General features: G+C 31.8%; 2 protein-coding genes across 3 annotated transcripts; both read left to right on the top strand.

Annotated features, from left to right (window-relative positions):
- The first annotated feature begins 5,342 nt into the window (after nucleotides 1-5,342).
- LOC133704462 (uncharacterized) lies at nucleotides 5,343-7,527 on the top strand. The gene is made up of 5 exons (XM_062129289.1): nucleotides 5,343-5,640; nucleotides 6,578-6,692; nucleotides 6,781-6,870; nucleotides 6,956-7,054; nucleotides 7,215-7,527. Exons 1-5 carry the CDS (start codon nucleotides 5,573-5,575, stop codon nucleotides 7,314-7,316), a joined length of 474 nt encoding a protein of 157 aa, XP_061985273.1. The 5' UTR covers nucleotides 5,343-5,572; the 3' UTR covers nucleotides 7,317-7,527.
- A 5,936-nt stretch (nucleotides 7,528-13,463) lies between these two features.
- On the top strand, nucleotides 13,464-17,670 carry LOC133705648 (1-aminocyclopropane-1-carboxylate oxidase homolog 1-like). Of its 2 annotated transcripts, none has more exons than XM_062130966.1 (4): nucleotides 13,464-13,676; nucleotides 15,882-16,434; nucleotides 16,741-17,062; nucleotides 17,152-17,670. In XM_062130966.1, the coding sequence occupies exons 2-4, from the start codon at nucleotides 15,896-15,898 to the stop codon at nucleotides 17,407-17,409; spliced, it is 1,119 nt and encodes a 372-aa protein (XP_061986950.1). In that variant the 5' UTR covers nucleotides 13,464-13,676; nucleotides 15,882-15,895; the 3' UTR covers nucleotides 17,410-17,670. The 2 variants fall into 2 exon arrangements, with proteins under 2 accessions (XP_061986950.1, XP_061986949.1); XM_062130965.1 differs by having other exon boundaries at nucleotides 15,353-16,434.
- Nucleotides 17,671-19,120: the final 1,450 nt, after the last annotated feature.

Below are 19,120 nucleotides of genomic sequence, written 5' to 3'. Positions count from 1 at the left end.
ATGTAATAAAAAATAAGTTAGAAAATATTTTTTACTATTTAGTTATGTTATGGAAAATTAGATAGAAAATAACTTATTAATGTTTTATTTTTTTCAAGTTTATTAAAATAATGATAAATAAATCTTACAAATTAAAAAGTTGAATGAGAATGAAATTGAAAAAATATATAATTTTATAAATTATCTCAGATAAAATAAATAATAATCAAAATAATAGAGATAAAATTAAAAATTAAAAATTAAAAGATGAAGAAATTAAAATAATAATAATTAACATTTCATAAATTATTTCAAATAAAATAAGTAATAATCAAAAGAATAAGGATTAAATTTAATAGATAAAAAATTTTAATAAAAAAATGATAAGAAAAAAGCAAATAACAATTATAAAAATAAGGATCAAAGTTAATATAAAAATTAAATTTAAAGAGATGAAATTAAAAAATAAATATTCAAAACAAAATATATATACCAATCAAAAGTTTGAGGATCAAATTTGATATAATTAATAACTAATGATATTTCTAAATTTTTCACAACTTCCGGAAAGTGTTTTCCGCTTAAATTTTCCATGAAAACACTTTCATGAAAACCAAGCCAAAATTTCATTTGACTGGAAAGTGTTTTCCGTTAATCAACTTTTTCAATGTCAAACAAACACATGAAAGTTTGGAAAATGGTTTTTCGAAAACCACTTTTCTGAAAACAAATACAGCTAAAAAAAAAAATATTTTTCTAGAAACTAAGTAAAATTTTCTTTTGACTGGAAAATATTTTTTATTAACTGAAAAGTCTCATTAACTATTTTATTTTTCGAGAAATCCTCCCATTAGATTATTTTCATGCAACCTCTCACGTACGGAATATAATACCGTGCGGGGACCCACTTGCCATTTGGTGAAGCCTCCAATGGTATATAAAATGTAGCTGGCTTGCTGAGATTTGAGTTTTTACCAGAAATTCAAAATCTATTTGAGTGGACCTGATGACATGGCATTCAAGTTCTTCAGACTCCCCCCATTCAACCAAAATCAACATTCCTCGACTGGTTCTGGGCCGATGGCTAGAAGTTGTCTTTTTGCAGTTCCTGATGATTCACGTATGATCAATGACGCAGCAGATTTTTTTAAGAAAAATCAGTGCCTTCTGAAATGAAAAAACATACAACCCTTATCCTTGGTGCAGTGGTCGTTACCATAGCATATTAATGGAAATCAGTCAAGCAATTAGCAAAACTGAAACAAGATTTCAGTGGTTTGAAAAGAAAAAAAAAATCATTGGTTTGCACCTGCCGTGAGCCATCGTTAGACCGAACAGCTTGCCGTATCTTCTCATCAATATTCCAACTAGCTTTCAAGATCAAAGTCAAGATGAAGTTCGTAGGGAAAAATCCAAGTTTAAAACAAGTAGGCTAATTAACAATATTAAGGATTTATATATAAGCTAGTCAAGTTCTATTACATAAATAAATAGTGTTGACTCTTTCAAAATTAATCTGATTGGGTTAGGCTTAATGATTCATTCCAGGAAATTAAAATGAGCATCTTGCGATTATCTAGTCAAACTTTGCATACTAAAATTGTATACAAATTGATTAGTAAACTCGTAATTAATAGTAAGATGGAATGTCAAGCTTTTCATATTAAAATTGTATACAGATTAATGCATGAACCCGTAAATAGTAAGACAAGATCTCATGATTGATAAATGATCGATCATTCATAAGAAAATATTGCCCCCTTAGAATTTTTAAAACACACACACACACACACACACACATATATATATATATATATATATATATATATATATATATTTCAATTTTATCAGTTCATATTCCCCCGTGTTTTTTGAAGTTTTTTTCTCTGCCCCTCTCATTTTCTGAATCTTAACTCCGGCCCTGAATTTGGTGGGGTTTTTCAAGTGATTTATTACACATATTATAAGCTTAAAAGAATGCATAGACACCCTCCATACTACGTCGCCATCCCCTGCCATATACATATTTCCTAGTTTAATCTTGACAGCGTTGAACGGTACCCACTGAAAATAGATAGAGAGATACTTGATTATACCATGGTTACAAGACTCAGACAGTAGTCTGACTTGGTCCAAAGGTTGACTGTGGATTCATCGGCCACCTTGTTTTTTTTATTAAGAAAAATAAAATGATATTGTTTTAATAGAAAAAAATAATTTAAAATGAAACTCAATTCAAGTAATTTCAGGTTTTATATTAACATATCACTAAATTGATTCATCGAACTTAACTGGGTTTTATATATAATCATGGATCATACTGTTTTAAAAAAGTCCATCCAGAGAGAATCCTTGTTTTATTTATCCAAGGCTTAGAATGATCAATCCTGACAATTTCGCTGGCGATACACTCAATCAATTTTTAACTTAAAAAGAAAAGATGTAGCAATAGATATATCGTGCCAGATTGTCAATCGTGGCGGCAGATCCCCTCCCGTTTGAATATTGAAAGGTTGGCCTCATTCCATAGACCTCAACAGTACCAGCGACGGTGTGCTCTTGACTGGCTATCCCTGCGCAGAATAATATATATTCACGGTTAATAAATACCATTTTATTCTTATATTTACGTGTTCTTACTGGACAATGGACATTACCATAAAAAAAAAAAATCCAATGTGAGTTGGACCAGACAAAGGACGAAAACTCAACAGGGAGACTGCCTCCTTCAAAAACAGTGATGATTAGTTCTACTCTCCAATCTCACAATATATTGAAATGTTTTACGTTTACCACGTGGAAAAGCACTATGTATTATTCTCCGATCAGGATATTATTATTAATAATGCCATAAGATCCAACATTTGCATCTTAAGCTTGAAGAAAGAGTGGAGTATGCTGCAAGGCAACGTCATCCCATTTGCCTTTGCATGACCGGGTTCCTGGCACCGACTGTGCAATCATTTACACGATGATTTTGTTAAACAATGAAGAAATTAACAAGTTTTTTAACAATGGATGGTAACTTTACCTGACAGCATATTGCTTGTTAATTATTCACTGGAATTAACGCGTAATTACCCGTGATGCGTTTGAACTTGCTTCTTAACTTGTTATTTACCTTTAGATTTTCTTGAGAAATCATGATCCTCTTATGGCGAAACACCCCAGAAAGTAATATACAGCGGGACAAATAGCGTTGGAATGGCATCTACTGTCCTTTAATCTTCTGTCACGTAGATGCAGGGAAGTTAATTATTGGATTAATGTGCGCCTGCTAACCCCTTACTACCTTTCTTGACGAGAGTATGGCACCACACCTGCCATTTTCCTCGTATTAAAAATTTTATGAAGTCCAGCTTTGTGCACGAGGCAGCCATAATTGAACAATAATGGGATCCGATGGGAACATAGCAGCGGCCGCCTGATTCGTTCACAGCTTTATATTTTTTTCCCCTTTTATGAATTTGACTTGATTTTCAACTCTTTAAATTTTTCTTTGCAAGTGCTTCTGATTTGGAATTGTCTTTGTTCTAGGTTCCAACCTTTTGTTTTCTTTATCGTTGTTGAGATCTGAAGCTTTCAGATCTGATTTCTTGGCAGTTGCTCGTGCTCTTGAAGGAAGTAATGCTGATTCTTTGCCAGGCCTTTTGTTTAGTTGATTTAGGTAGTTTTTGGAAACTAGTTGATATTTTTAAAATAAAATATTATTTTTCTAAATTGTATTGATATATTAATATTAAAAATAAATTTTAAAAAATATTATTTTAATATATTACTAAATAAAAACACTTTAAAAAAAAATCATCATAATTAACTCATCGTATCGTGTCGCCAATTGCTAACACGTTCCTGCTACGACCACTGATTTTGAAGTTCAATGACAGGGCGAGTGGTAATTTAGCAATGCCAGGGGTCGTACTTTCCTTTTAAAAATACAAATTTAAAGAAATTTAATAAAATTTTAAGAATTTTGAGTCAAAGATATGAACCTTAAAATTCAAAAAATTAAATATACATCTTCAATCAAGAGATTAATCTCTCAAAGTTACTGGTCTATTTTATTTTTTCAACATTTGCTATTATAAAGAAAAAGAAAAAGAAACTTAGTTGGAAAATTTCTCTATTCTACTGGTTTTGTCTGTAATTTTTTTTTATTAAAGTGGATGTCCAGGTCAGATTGCGTGTATTTTAATTAATTATACATGTTTTAAAGTTAATGATTATATAAACCTCTAGTGACCATTATATTAGTAACTACAAGATTTGATTTTAAAACCACAAGAAAAACAAACCCTAAAAATCCGTAATTTTAATTGTGGTTCTACAGGTTGAATTGAATCCACGCTATTATTAGAAATTGACCTAACTTACTATAAGATGATGTGTTATGCTTACATGATATAATCTGTAAGAAAAAATCATTTGAATTTTGACCAATCCAAGCCTTTGTCTCTTGATAGGTGGATTTAGAGTTGAGTCCAATTTTATCAAGCAAATGATTTAAAAAAAATAGATTTATCAATATCAATACAATAATCTTTAATAAAATTTATTTATTTATTTAACAAAGACAATAACATGAACCCGAGAAGAATTGAAAAAATCTCAAAAAAATCCCAAATCTACAATCTTAATAAGGTCCTATTCTTCTCCTTCCTTTTTTTTCGAGGTACCTAGCTAATATATCAATGAATTCTAAAGTGTATAATTTTTTTTTAGCCAGAAAAATTGTTAAGCAATCAAGTCAAGTTTACATGATTTTTATTTTCTCATAAAAAATAGCCTGCATATTTCTTCCTACAATATATTTTACCATGTGAAGTGAGAAATTTTAATAAATTTCTAAATTTCTAATATTTAAAATGTAATTATATTTTTTAAAATAATTTTTTGTTTATTTAAATTAATAAAAGAATTTGATGGTGAATTTATTAATACACTAAAAATATAACGAAGGGGTATTTAGTAACTGAAGTTTTTTAAAATTTAAAATTTAATTTTTAAGTTATTTTTTAAATTATTTTGATATATTAATATTAAAAATAAATTTTAAAAAATAAAAAAATAATATTATTTTAATATATTTTTCAATAAAATAATTGTTATTACTATGCAATCACCCCCACCAAAAGTAGGTTGAGGACTTCTTTCAACTGTAATATTTTGCAAAAGGAGGAGTAACTCACGCCAAGACAGAAATTTTTGAAAAACATTAATACACATTACGTACACCACCGTCAGGGTGGATTGGAAAACAAGCTCGCGATAATAAAGCAACACGTCATTCATCGAACAGACGTGATTGGCCGCTACACGTGTAGAGTTTGAAATAAAAGCCAGTGCAACAAAAACCAGCGAGTAATCAATCTTTCCATACTCTCAAGAGTGAGAATAGCAGTAGAGGAACTCTTAGCGCCGAACCGAAAAAACCCAGTCCTTTAACAAGCCTGTCTCCGTTTAAAGCACCGTCCCTCGCTTGGCTCCTTTTAAACCTCCCCCTCTCTGTCTCGGTCTTTACAAAAACTTAAAAGAATAAGTTTGCTTTTGGACATCAGTAGTAGAGGAGCAGCGTGTCTCCATCCCTACAGTAATGGCTTTCATCTCTTTCGTCGGGAGAGTTCTCTTTGCCTCTGTTTTCATTCTCTCTGCTTGGCAAGAGTAAGCCTTCTCCAGATCTGCTCTTCCTTTTCTATTTATAAACGCAAACTTCTGCAGTTATATTAAAATTAGGGGTTTGCATCTTATGCTCCCACCTTACTCTAGATTCTGATGCTCTGTTTTTCAAGAAAATCCTTGGATAGATTTATCTGATAGTATATATATTTTTAATTAATTTACATGTTTACTGCTTTATTTGGTGTGGCGATTAATTACTACAAGTAGATCTTGGTTAGATATTTTAATTTGTTGTATTTAATGAATATTTTGTGCGTATTTGGAGTAAGTTGTGGTTGTCATGATATTGTTAATTGTTGATTAGTGGTCGGTAAGTTAGATTAGTGCTATGTTACAATTTATGAGTTGCTGATGCTTTCTAGACGTGGGCACTAGTAAAGTCAAGTGTCTCCATGGAACACCCATTTTGAGCTTGTTGCTGTGTTAAAATGAGATTACTTGTTTAATGTTTGCTTTTGGAATTTTGATCCAAGTGACTTGTTTTGCACCGTTGTCGTTTACCTTGCTTTCTGCAGATGTACTGCTACTGAGATGGATATCTTTCCAATTGTGCTATGAACTTGTAATTATGTTGATTTGCTGTGTTGAGTTTGTTGGTTTCTGTTGTTTGGATTTCCGATGAGATGGTTTTTGATAATTTCGTTGGTTGCTCTGCTGCTTGTTCACTACTGTCAAATGCATTTTTTTATTACTTCTAATGTACCAGTTTGTTTTCGCAGTTGGCCGTGTTTTTCAAAAAAAACTATTTAAAAAAAAAACTATTTTTTTTTGTTTCATTTAATATACTGTGTCAAATAAAAAAAATAAAAAATATTATTTTAATTTATTTCAAAGTAAATAATATTTTACTGCCACTACAATAAGAAACATTATTGCAAGTCGATCATTGAGAATCATTATTTATTGTTCATGATTGTAGGTTCAACGAATTTGGTTCTGATGGTGGGCCGGCAGCACATATTATGGCACCTAAATTCCGTTCTTTCTCAAAACATGTGTCGTCTCATACTGGATTTCAAGTGCCACATTTTGAAGTGCGTATTAGACTAATTTGATCCTGCTCATTTTGTTTGCTTAGTGGGTTTGTTTGAATGTCATAACTCATGGAGTTGTTTTCTACAGATGAAGCACGCCGTTGCTGCTGCTATGTCTGTGAAAGCTGTTGGAAGCCTTATTTTCATCCTTGGCAGTTCTATTGGAGCTTATCTTCTGGTTTGTCTACTGGTCTATTTGTTCTTGTAGTGAACTGGCAATTTGACCAGGCAATTACATGAAATGCTGCGTTTTTCTTGTGCAGCTTCTGCACCAGCTCATCGTCACCCCAATATTGTATGATTTTTACAACTATGACGCTGACACCAAGGAATTTAACCTGCTTTTTGCAAAGTTTGCACAGGTTAGCACTTCTGAATTATATTTATGTTTTTGGAGTTTTGTCTTTTCTTAATTTCTTAGAATCTTCTGTTTCCTTTACTGTTTTCTGGCGATCTATCTAACATTTGCTTCATGTACCTGATGAACTCTTAATGTTATTCCATGGTCTGTTACTCTTTCAGAACTTGGCACTGTTTGGGGCATTGCTCTTTTTTATTGGCATGAAGAACTCAATCCCAAGGAGACAACTGAAGAAGAGGTCTCCCAAACCAAAAGCATTATAAAGAGTAACCTTTCGATGTTGTGAAGGTTTCCTTTTGCTCGGTGGCTTGATTTCTGGAGTTTGTCAAAGATCTAGTTCTGTATGCTTGTATGAGGCTTTTCCTCTTTTAGAGACTAGGGACTTGGAAGAAAAAGAAAAGGGAAACATTTTTCTGTTGTGATTATGTGATCCAATATGCCATTCATGGTCAAAATGGAGGTTTATTTCTGATATATTTCTCTTTTCCTCTGTAGTTGATGTTTTAAACTACTTAGAAGGTAGAGTGGGTTTTCACTCGGGTATCTTATTGTGCTTTCACTTTCTCCTGAACGGCAAGCAAAAGCTAGGGTAAATCTTGACACGCCTCCTAGGTGTGGGGCTCTGGTAATTAACATTAGAGATCTTATACAGGATAGTCATCAAACTTGATTGTGTATTTACAAAATTATGGAGTTAATAGGATACTCTGCTTGCCTGTTTCGGTGATAAATTTGCTTAAAACTCACTTTTTTAACCCAGTACCTATTAAGCCATTAATCCTGCTGCGTGCTTTCAGTATTATGTGGGGTGGTAAGATGTCAAGATTTGGTTTTGAGGGCCATTTCAAAAAATTACTTTAAATTTGGTTTTTTGAACTTCACGGGGGATATTGAAAAGCTTTCGAACTGTCGGGGCCTAGGTAACCAGGTTATTCCTGCCCACACCTTAGATTCGTCTCCTTCGGCCTGCGCTTAGGTGATGAGAAATATGAGATGTGCATCCAAAGTTTGAATAACGTGTTCAATAAAAGTAATTGATCACCATGTGAGACAAAAAATGCTAAAAAAAAATCATTACTGGCTAAGCTATGAATACAAGTAAAGAAACATATCTCGTGAAGTGACATGTTATTTAGTATCTTTATTTATTTAATTATTTATCAATAATTGAATCAAAATAAAATAACTTGATCACATAGCTTCTGCTTTTTATTTATTTATCTAGCATTGTTTTGTATTATGGTCCGTTGGATTTTAAACTCAATTGTGTTTAAGGTGGCTTGATGTATCTCGTTTGACCAGCAAAATAAAACGTGAATCGATCACCATGTTCAAAACTTAATTTGACTCTAAATATTCTTTCAACCAACCCGGCTCGGCTATATGTCTCTTTCATTTCCTTTACCTTCTTTTTTTTTCTAATTAGGCTTTATTTGGGCCTGGGTATAATGAAATTTACAACTAAACCATACCATTGAGTTATAAAAGAAACAGGGCCCCATAAAAAAAGTTGAATAGCTATAAAAGATTTGATATTAAATTAAAAAATTAAAAGTCATAAAAGAATTGGGGATAAATATAAAAATCGAACAGGAACCAAATCTAAAAAATAGTTGGCACATATAACTTACGTGCGGGCGTTTATTTATTTTTATGTTTTAAAAGTGATTTTAAAAAATATTAATTTTTTTTTATTTTCTTTGCTTTAAATTAATTTTTTTTTGGTGTTTTTAGATTATTTTAATGTGATGATATTAAAAATAATTTTTAAAAATTAAAAATTTTATTTTTAAATAAAAAATATTTTAAAAAATAACTAAAATCACACTACACGCGCGCGCGTCGATCTCCTCAAGCTTCAATGACAGCTTTTCTTGCTGTTGTTGGAATCAGCTCCGTGTCAGTGGTGTAGGCATGACATGGCCTGGCGTCCTCTTTCTTTCTTTCTTTCTTTCTTTTCTTCTCGTTCTTCCTCTCTATTCTCGCACGTGTCAAAAGAAAAAAAATACCATTGCCATCCACAATAGTTCGTGAGAGAGGCTATAGTGTTTCTTCTATAGGATATTTTTTTAAAATTTTAATTCTACTAAAAATATTTTCTTCTTCGTAAGTTTCTGCCTCGGAAGATATCTCAGGAGATCAATAATTTGCCTTTTTGATGGCTAACCTTGCGTAAATATAATAATAAAATTTCAGCATACATACTAGGTATAAATTCAATTTTATAATTAATTTCAAATCAAAGTTCTGGGTTGCTTGTCAATAATAAAAAAATATCTATATTTAAATTAAAATAAAAAATAATACTTGTTTGTTAAAGAGTTTTAAAATAATGAAACTTCTATTGTTGTCAATAATGGATTATTTATTCTTTAAATTTTATTATTCTTACTTTGTGCATCTAAAATGTTTGCAATATATCTTTTTAAATTTTAATAACACCATCTTAGTTTGAATGCACCTTTAGACAAGATCTTTAAATCAAGATAAAATGACTTAATTATCTCTTAACAAAGTAAATCTAAACTCTAGATTTGAAAAAAAAACCAAGTAATATAAAAAAACTTAAAATAAGGTGAGAAAGAGTTTGTAAATTAAAAAAAAACTTATGGAATATATTATTAATATTCATGGGCTAAAAAAAATAATTCATGAATTAGGCTCAAGTTTAAATTTCAATGGCAAACTATAATATCTTGTATTTCAAAATATTATTTTGTAGTAAACTCAAACATAGACTTGAGTCTAATCGGCATGCTTGTATGTGTGGGTTTAAATTGAAAGTTTATTTTACTTAGGACCTTCATATTTAAAAAGTGTCATAAAAATCTAATTTTAAAATAATAAAATTTTATTGTTGATACAGTTTTTTTTAAAGAGTTTTGTTTTTATAAAAATATATCAATCAAGAGTTCTATAAAGTTGATTTTTTTATTAACTCATATTTTATTTAAATTAAATTAATATTTCATGTTAAAAAATTTATATTAAATGTTAAATTCTAACAAAGTTTTAACTCAAGAAATGAATAGAACTTATTTTTAATATAATCTCAAATATATCAATTAACTATGTTTTTCTAAAAGATATTTCCAACCAAATTTTCAATAACTCTAATGTTTTCGGTTACAACATAATATGAGAAGATTAACTCGAATTCACAATAGAAAATGTCCTCCAAAGCACTGTGCAAAACAAGTAAAAAATTAATTTTTTTAATAGTTAGATTTAAAAGGATAGTTACCTTATGGATTATAAATGCAATATTGTAAAAACAAATACACATCTATTTATAATCTTTTCCACTTTGATTGCAGTTTATTGTCAAAGATAGTTTGATTTTATGTTCCAAAAAATCAAACAAAAATAGCAAATTAGTTCGTATTTTCTAAAAGATTATATTTTAACTAATTATACTGCTTAATTCAGTAATTGCAAAGCTTTATTTAATATCTCTAAGATAATTAATATCAAGAAGATTGATGACATATATAGATGATCCATTAATTCAACAAGAAAAATAAATAATTTTTATTTTTCCATAAGATGATGTTGTTAATATTTTTAAAAACGTTTCTAAAAGTACAAAATCAATTTCCTTATAAATTGTAGAAATTGTTGAAGGGAATTATCCAACCTCATGCTTCTGGGCCTCGTACTGAGGTGCAATATTTCAGGCTAGCCGGAGAAAGAAAAGGATTGGGAGGTCCGGCAGGACACGTACGATATTGAAAGCTCTGCACCACCATATATGCTTTATTTATAGGTTTTGCTAACCTCATCGCTGTTAAATATCGAAGTCAATTTCGTATCTGGAGCTCTAGCTGGAATCACCACCAGCTAAGGTTGTCTTATTAGTCCTTGAAAATACAGGGTAGCTTTTTTATCCTTAACCAGCCAATAAAATTGTGACATTGATAAAATATAGGATAGTTGCAATTTCACATCGACACTTCATTTTAGGTTTCGTGCTGTGAAAATTTAAAATATATATATTTAATCGAATTGATTTGTCTTAAGTTAAAAAATAACGTAATTAATAAAATATAGTTTTTTTTAGAATGATATTTTTTAATATTGATATAATTTTGAGTGGATATGAGTTAACGTATCTTGTAAATCAGATCATTAAATTAAAATAACTCTATATAAACAAAAGAAAAACAAATTATAAAAATCAAATTTTAATAAGTCAAATGCTAAAGAACAAGACTGAAAAAAATTAATTAAAAAAAACACATATAAAACAATCCAAGTTAACACGCTGAGTCCATGACTTGGTTTATGAAACCGAGATAATTTTATAGAAAGAAAATAAAAAACATGATCTGATTTAACTCATATTAACTTACCAAATCTATAACTTTGGGTATAAAATTAAGATAATCTTATTAAAAACAAATCAAAATAAATTATAAATTTTAAATTTTAATTGATTTTATTGAACTCAATGTTCAATGATAAAATTTATAAAAAATCATATTAAAAAAATAACATAAAAAATAAACCAAATCAATATAGATTAGCTCATTAAATATTAATTCTAGATTATAAAACAAAGATATCTTTATAAAATACATGCGAGAGTGAGGCTAAGGAGTAGACATGCGATGTCTTGGCTTCCCAATTTAAGAAGCATTCGAAGGAGGAGGATGGTGCATAGAGTAAATCCCAAATAGGGAGATATTTGGTGGATAGATGACGATGAAGTTTATCAAAAAATTGAATCAAGTAATTTATTCATGTCTTCGCTAAACACAGGCTTGGAAAACAATTGGGACGGTGGTCGACTCGACCGATTAATTCAACCCTTTACCCTACCCATTAAAATTCTTGCCCCGCGCTCCAATTCCCTAAAAGTAATTTTTCATACCTTGATGTTTTCACAAAAAAACATTTTGGTTCCTGTGTTAGAAAGTTGGTGCAATCAAATCCCTGCATGTTAAATGTTTTCTTAAAAAAAAGTGTATTAAAAGGGTATAAAGTCGATACGCATACCCGAAGCAATATGTATTTGTTTGGGCCATTATAGGGCTGCAATATAAAAAAGAAAGATGGCTGTGAAATGGGCTTCGATTCACATTATATGCTCCTCTTCATCGAGGACTGATAGGAACTGGTCCAAAAGATAGAGCTCACGAGAGATGAAGTGGTTGAGCCCAGTACTGTTAAGGTACGAGTTGCACATGGAGTCAGGTAGACATTGATGTCTGTGGGCTTGTAGTTCAAAGCTTCTTGGCAACACGGTTCCAAAACAAGAAAGAAAATTTTCTTTCTAGTATTCCAAGTTCTCCATGACAAAATGCCTCAAGTCTTCGAAGATGAGTCTAAGCAGATTGCATGGTCCAGAGCAAAAGATCACTATGTATTAATTTTCTCATCTTTTGATTTTCTGCAGCTCCTCTCCAACGACAGGTTAATTAGAGTTGATCACAGAGTATTGGCAAAGCAAGCAGGTCCAAGAATTTCAGTACCGTGTTTCTTTAGGCCACAGACACTGGGAGAGAATGCCTCGAGAATTTATGGAACAGTCAAGGAATTGTTATCAGAAGAAAATCCTCCGATTTACAGAGACGTAGATGTAAATGACCATATGAAAATCTACTTCTCAAAAGTGCTAGACGGGACATCTCCCCCTCTACAATTCAGATTGTAAAGTCGGATCTTAATATTCAGGTGCGGCCATGATGTGAAATCACACAGATTTCTTTATAACTGGACTTAATGTTATCACATCACATCATATCTCGTCTCTTCTCTTCTTTCATGTAACACGGTTTTTCCGGTGCTTATAGTTTCACAAAAGAAAGAAAATGGTGGATTGATGTCCCTCCCACACAGGGAGCATTAACAGTGAACGTTGGAAATCTTCTACAGGCAAGTCGATTAAACTAATTTAACTTAGCTTCATTCACAATATCATCATCACAATTACTACTACAATTATATAGTGGTGTCATGACCTCAAACAAAGAGGTATAAGCATATGCTAGTGATCGGAGTATCGAACATTTATCTGCAGAACTCATAGCCCCAAATGGAATATACTACATACATTCCGTGTTATAAATTTCATGTCTTAGTTTTGTACAGCTCATCTCCAATGACAAGCTAATTAGTGTTGAAAATAGAGTTTTGGTGAAGAAAGGTGGTCCAAGAATTTCAGCCGCATGTTTCTTTCGACCAAAAATTCATCCAGAGGATACCTCAGTAGTTTATGGACCAAGAGATAAATGTGGAGAAGTATTTGAGGATATGCTTATCCAAATGGCTCTACGGGGCATCTCCTCTACTACAATTGTGTTGTGTGTGGTCCCGTACCATGTGATAATGGGACCACTACATTAATTAAGAAGAGAGGCAGCTGACTCTTTTTAAATTAAATGGTTCGGCTATTATAGACGCAGTAGTGAAAAACAGAAGAGAGGAGAAGAAAACCGAGAGAAAAAAAAAGGAAGAAGAGACAGCAGAGCAGTCTGTCTTTTTTTTTTTTTTATTTCCAGCTCGTTCATTGTTTAATCGGGCTAAAATCTAGACACGTTACTTTTCACTCTAAACAGTTGGATCGAAGATTGGTGGTGTGAAAGCTGATTATTTTGACAGAAAACAGGGCTGTCAGTATTGTGAGTTTTTCTCAAATAATTCTCTTTTAATCTTGTTGTATTCCGAGAATAAGTTGTTCTTGATGATATATATGTTGTAGCCCTTAGTTAAATCTGAGAAAGAACAATTGTGAACCCATTATTTATTGATAGTAGAAGTTTTTAGGTGGATTATAGTCTCGTGATTTTTTCTGTATTTAGTTTTTTATGTAAAAATTTGGTGTTGATTTGTGTGATTGTTGCATTATATTTGTTTATTGTTTGATTCTATTTTAATTACATAAAGAGAAAAAAATTTAGAAATTGTGAATTGTATTCTGTTAAATTGATATCTGATTGTTTCTAGTTTTCCAAAAAGTTGAAGTTGTAAAGTTGGCTTTTACGATTTTAGAGTCAGTTTCCTGGAATTTTTATGCATTGGCTCTCTTGAATAACATTTAATTCTGTCTCTAGAGACGCGCTAGATGGCTGTAAATTCCCATTTCTAAGTAAGATTACAATAAGTAATAATAAATTATAATTTAAAAATCATTGATCTGGATAAAAATAAAATAATAAAATTCTAAACTAATCAAATTAAAAACTAAGATATTTCATATAATTTTTTTTTCTATCCCTTGTTAAAACAAGAAAAGAAAATTAAGGGAGAAAAAATCAATCTAGAAAAACTTCATTGATATTTTTGTGATATATGACGGAGGAATAACATATAAACATTGCATAATGTACAGCAAATCAATCAACCCAGAAAATAATAAGAAATTAAAAAAAAAGTGACCAATTAATAAATAAAACCCATTTGGAAATTCATTTGTCATCTCAGTGTATCATGCACATGAAAAGCTCAAACTTCAAAGCATACATAAATATTATATAGTGGCGGGGACCTTACAGCACCCCTAACACTAAGCGTGCAAAGTCAAAAAAAAAAAAAAAAAAAGGTTGCTGATACAGAAAGTTACTCGCTCGTGTCTGGAAAATTCTGCAAACATAAAAAAAATAAAATCCCAACGATTAGCAAATTAACTTTTTTTTTTAATATATTTTTGGTTTATCTTTATTTTATTGTTTTTTTTTAATCTTTAATCCTTTCTTTAAAAGTTAGAAATAATTGAAAATTGACTTGAACATAGATCTCTTCTTCAGATCTAGTGTGTAATAAATCTATACCATAAGATTTTTAAGTTTCATTTGAATACAAGGTTGAAATTCCGTCTCAATGCTTAGTCAAATACTTTCTAAGGGATGATTTATTGTTGTATTTTAAAAGTATTTTTTTTAAAATAATTTATATATTTTTGATGTTTTTAGATTATTTTAATATATTTATATCAAAAATAATTTTTTAAAATAAAAAAATATTATTTTAAGTCTTATTAAAAAAAAAATAACATTTGTTATTGTTGAGCAGATCTAAAGAGAATAAATCAATATAAAATCCGGAGTTGCCTAAAACATGGACGAAGATAGAGGAAAATCTAGGCATGATTTGAGGATTGAATCACTGAAAAGATATGAAAGTGAACATTTGAAATGTATTTTGACTCTTTTTAAAACACTTAGGCGCCTTCATGGTGCCGCAGAGCTTTGAATAGTCATTCCATTAATGTCTCAGGGGCTCCAAACGGGCTCCCTGATCTAAAATTAAGACTGTTGGAAACTATACTGCTTGTTTATTCTTCAACACTGACTCTCAGGTTACGAGGGATACTTTTGCCCATGTGCTGCTCGACAGTCTTGAAGTCCACATCAGCTATAGTGTGAAACTCACTAGAAAAATGGGCTTGTTCGGTGTTCCTTGTCCCATTCCGCAGTCTCCTGTCCTACAATTAGCGAAGAGTTCGATGCCATCCCAGTCAACATGTAACTGTTGGGCTTTTCCAGATTAGGACAAAAGATAAGTTGTTTTATGGGGTATAAATGGAGACAAATTACACTTATAATAAGGTGCAAATCAAGCTGTAAAAGAATGGATGATTTTATGGAAGAGAATGAATGATTTCAGGGGAAGTTCTCTATTGTGAGTAAAATCAGCAGTAGGCAAATTCCCAAACCAGTTAAATTGTGTCTCTTCAATTCTGAGCATTGATCCCAGGTCTTCCTAGCATTATGCATGTTCTTTTTCAGCTACAACTCTGACGTGCAATCGCATTACACACTAAGGAAACCAAGAAGGAGCAATTGACTAGTAAGCGGTCAAGTGACGTATAGAGTTTCCATTCGCAGGTTAAGGCAAGAAAATGCTGAGCACCTGTTCAGGCAAAACTGAATCTGAGTTGAAATCTGATTACGACCGGAGAAGTGAGCTAAAGGCTTTCGATGATTCCAAAGCTGGCGTAAAGGGCCTTGTGGATTCTGGAGTTGCAAACATTCCCCAGATTTTTATCCATGAATCTAGTACAGATGACAAGTTAATTTCAGGCCACCATAATTTTACCGTACCAGTAATAGACTTCGATGGCATACATGAAGATGCAAGTCTTCGTGGGAAGATTGTTGAGGAACTTAGAGAAGCTTGCAAGAAATGGGGTTTCTTTCAGGTTATCAATCATGGGATTTCATCAAGTGTTCTTGATGATATGATAAATGGCGTGCGTAGATTTCATGAACAAGACACAGAGGTGAAGAAAGAATTCTATACACGCGATGAAATGAGAAAGGTAGCATATAATACCAACTTTGATTTCTATCAAGCACCAGCAGCTAATTGGAGGGATTCTTTGTATTGCCTTGTAGCCCCTCATCCACCCCGTCCTGAGGAATTGCCTGCAGTTTGTAGGTATGGTGTTACTCTTAAATTTTACTCTTGTGGAGATTAACCAAACTTTATGTATGCTGAAGATAATTGATTATGTAGGCAAATTAATTACAAGAAAACATTGGCCTGAACAGCATCTGGGATAGAGATAATTTTTCACGCATGATATTGATCTGATCATTAGATTTCATCCTTAGGATAATTCCCTTTCAATAAATTACATTTTATACCTCGTTGGTACTCTTTAAGCTTCAGGGTTTAATTGAAATCATGAAGTACGTGTTGCACTATGAATTACACATGCTTAATTGATCAACTTTTCATCAGGGATATTATGATTGATTACACGAACAAAGTGATGTCATTAGGGCTAATTATATTCGAATTGTTGTCGGAAGCTCTGGGGCTAAAACCCAGCCACTTGAAAGATATGGGCTGTGCAGAGGGACTGTATTTTATAGGTCATTACTACCCGGCATGCCCGCAACCAGACTTGACTCTGGGCCTTAGCAAGCATACAGATAGTGCCTTCCTCACGGTTGTTCTGCAAGACCACTTGGGTGGCCTTCAAGTCCTCCATGAAGATCAATGGATTGATGTTACCCCTATTCCTGGAGCTCTAATAGTAAACCTGGGAGATATGACACAGGCAAGACTTCTTTAAAACCATTTATTACAAGTTTATAATTAATCAATTAAGGACTATATGATTAGTTTTATCTGTCTTAATTTGTGCAGCTAATTACCAACGGCAAGTTCAAAAGTGTGTATCATAGGGTGGTGGCAAAAAACACTGGTCCAAGAATATCAAGTGCCTGCTTTTTCAGAACGCATTTGCAGCAAGAGAGTTCTTCTAGAGTGTACGGACCAATTAAGGAGCTGCTGTCGGAAGAAAACCCACCAATATATCGGCAAACGACTATTAAAGATTACGTCTCATACACTTACTCAAAAGGGCTCGACGGGAACCCTCGACTGGAACATTTCAAGCTGTAAATTTGGTAATGGATCTTTCAAGTCACCGTAGCTAGGGTGTTGCTTGAGAAATTGGGGACAGTTTGTTTCTTTTCTTGGTGCTTTGATCGTAGATTAGGCCTGCACGTGATAGATTAGGCCTGCACGTGAAAAACAGTTACTCGGTAGTCCGTCCTCTCAAAATCAGAACGTCTGATGGACTCATTTTTGAGCGTTTATGCAATAAAACTTCTCCATGTATTAAATATTGAACTCATCAAGTAAGAGTTTTCATTTGCGCTACGTACCAAGAGAAATTTATTTGTTTTTCACACGAAAAGAATATGATCTTGCAGGTGGTCATGTTCCGTAGTTTCCATTACCATTTGTCCATTAGTGTAGTGTTCTTACCAGCTGTGGCGGGCAACACAGCACGAAAGACACCAAGATGCTGTTTAGTATTGTGGTTTCGAGTGAACTATATATTTTTATATTTAGTAAAGGAAATAAACTTGATTTTGCTTGGTAGGGTCCACTGATTTTTGCTGCCCAACCGCAAAATTGGAGAAGCAGCAAAATGCTGCTTCTAACAGGGGAGCCATGCTCCATTGTCGCAATGTTCAAGTTTTTTTTTCCCGAACAACACCAGTGCAGTTAATCATAAACAATATATTTTTTTTAAAAAAATTAGTTTAAGGTAAATTAAATTTACTCGTACTGTAATGAAATTGTAAATTTTTTTTAAAAAATTGTGTTGTACTCGAAAAATTAGTATTTAATATTATTTAATAACACTACATAAATTAAAAAGATATCGCATGATGACGTAGCATTTATGGAATTTGATCCCAATTTCAATAATAAAGATATCACAATCTTTATTATTTAATAACACTACATAAATTAAAAAATTCAGTTTTTGTTGGTGCGCGCTTAAGAAACCATGAAAAATATAGTCCTTGTTGGATAGATTTCGTATGTAATGACATTGCTCATAGTTTAATGGAATAATAAAAAATATTCAATATCAGTATTATTTATTTCATGATGTAATAACAGTAGTTAAATCTACAATATTTAAGTTAAAAATCATTAATATATATATATATATAATTATTTTATAACCTCAATTTGAAAAACATTTTTTTAACCAAACACATTAAAACTATTTTTTCTTCAATCTTAATTTTAACCACAGTTTTAACCAAATACCTATTTTTTCAAATCAACCTCAACTAAAAGTACTTTTTATAAAATAATTTTTTTCAAACCACAACCACAACAGCTGCCGCAATTAAAAAAAGACTCCAAATCTATAACCATCACAATAACTTTTAAGGGAGAGGCTATCGGCACGACCAATTTGTCAATTGGCACACACTCATTTTTCTAGCACAAAACTAGCCTCTCTTTTTTTTCCCAGAAAAAAAACTCCCAAAACACAAAAACCACCACTTTTGGCCATTCATATAAGATGTTTGGATAGAGATGTTAATTAGTACTGGAGAAATTTTTTAAATTAAAAAAACAGGCTTTGAATCCTTGCATTGATTTACATCAAGAAAGGAGTTGTTTGAAAGAGTGTATAGGTTCTTTAGTATACGGGTTTATAAATTATCACCAAAACCGATAATGATGGGAACGGAGGCTAGCTGGAAATGGTGGACGCTTTCCTGGTTTAACGTCGAAGGAAGTGGAGTTACAACGAGATAGTAAGGTGGCCTCCGGGGTAGATTGACGGCCTGACATTGTT

The sequence above is a fragment of the Populus nigra genome, chromosome 10 (assembly GCF_951802175.1).
Source record: "Populus nigra chromosome 10, ddPopNigr1.1, whole genome shotgun sequence".
NCBI classification, from domain to species: domain Eukaryota; kingdom Viridiplantae; phylum Streptophyta; class Magnoliopsida; order Malpighiales; family Salicaceae; genus Populus; species Populus nigra.
Note: the sequence above shows the minus strand (reverse complement) of the source record. Positions and strands in the feature narration are given on the sequence as shown.

Bases quoted from the DNA above. Each gene is read 5' to 3' on its own strand.
- LOC133704462 (XM_062129289.1), top strand. From the start codon at position 5,573: ATGGCTTTCATCTCTTTCGTCGGGAGAGTTCTCTTTGCCTCTGTTTTC. The intron at 6,693-6,780 runs GTGCGTATTAGA...TGTTTTCTACAG, and splicing joins TTCAAGTGCCACATTTTGAA to ATGAAGCACGCCGTTGCTGC. The intron at 7,055-7,214 runs GTTAGCACTTCT...TTACTCTTTCAG, and splicing joins TTTTTGCAAAGTTTGCACAG to AACTTGGCACTGTTTGGGGC.
- LOC133705648 (XM_062130966.1), top strand. From the start codon at position 15,896: ATGCTGAGCACCTGTTCAGGCAAAACTGAATCTGAGTTGAAATCTGAT. The intron at 16,435-16,740 runs GTATGGTGTTAC...ACTTTTCATCAG, and splicing joins GAATTGCCTGCAGTTTGTAG to GGATATTATGATTGATTACA. The intron at 17,063-17,151 runs GCAAGACTTCTT...TAATTTGTGCAG, and splicing joins ACCTGGGAGATATGACACAG to CTAATTACCAACGGCAAGTT.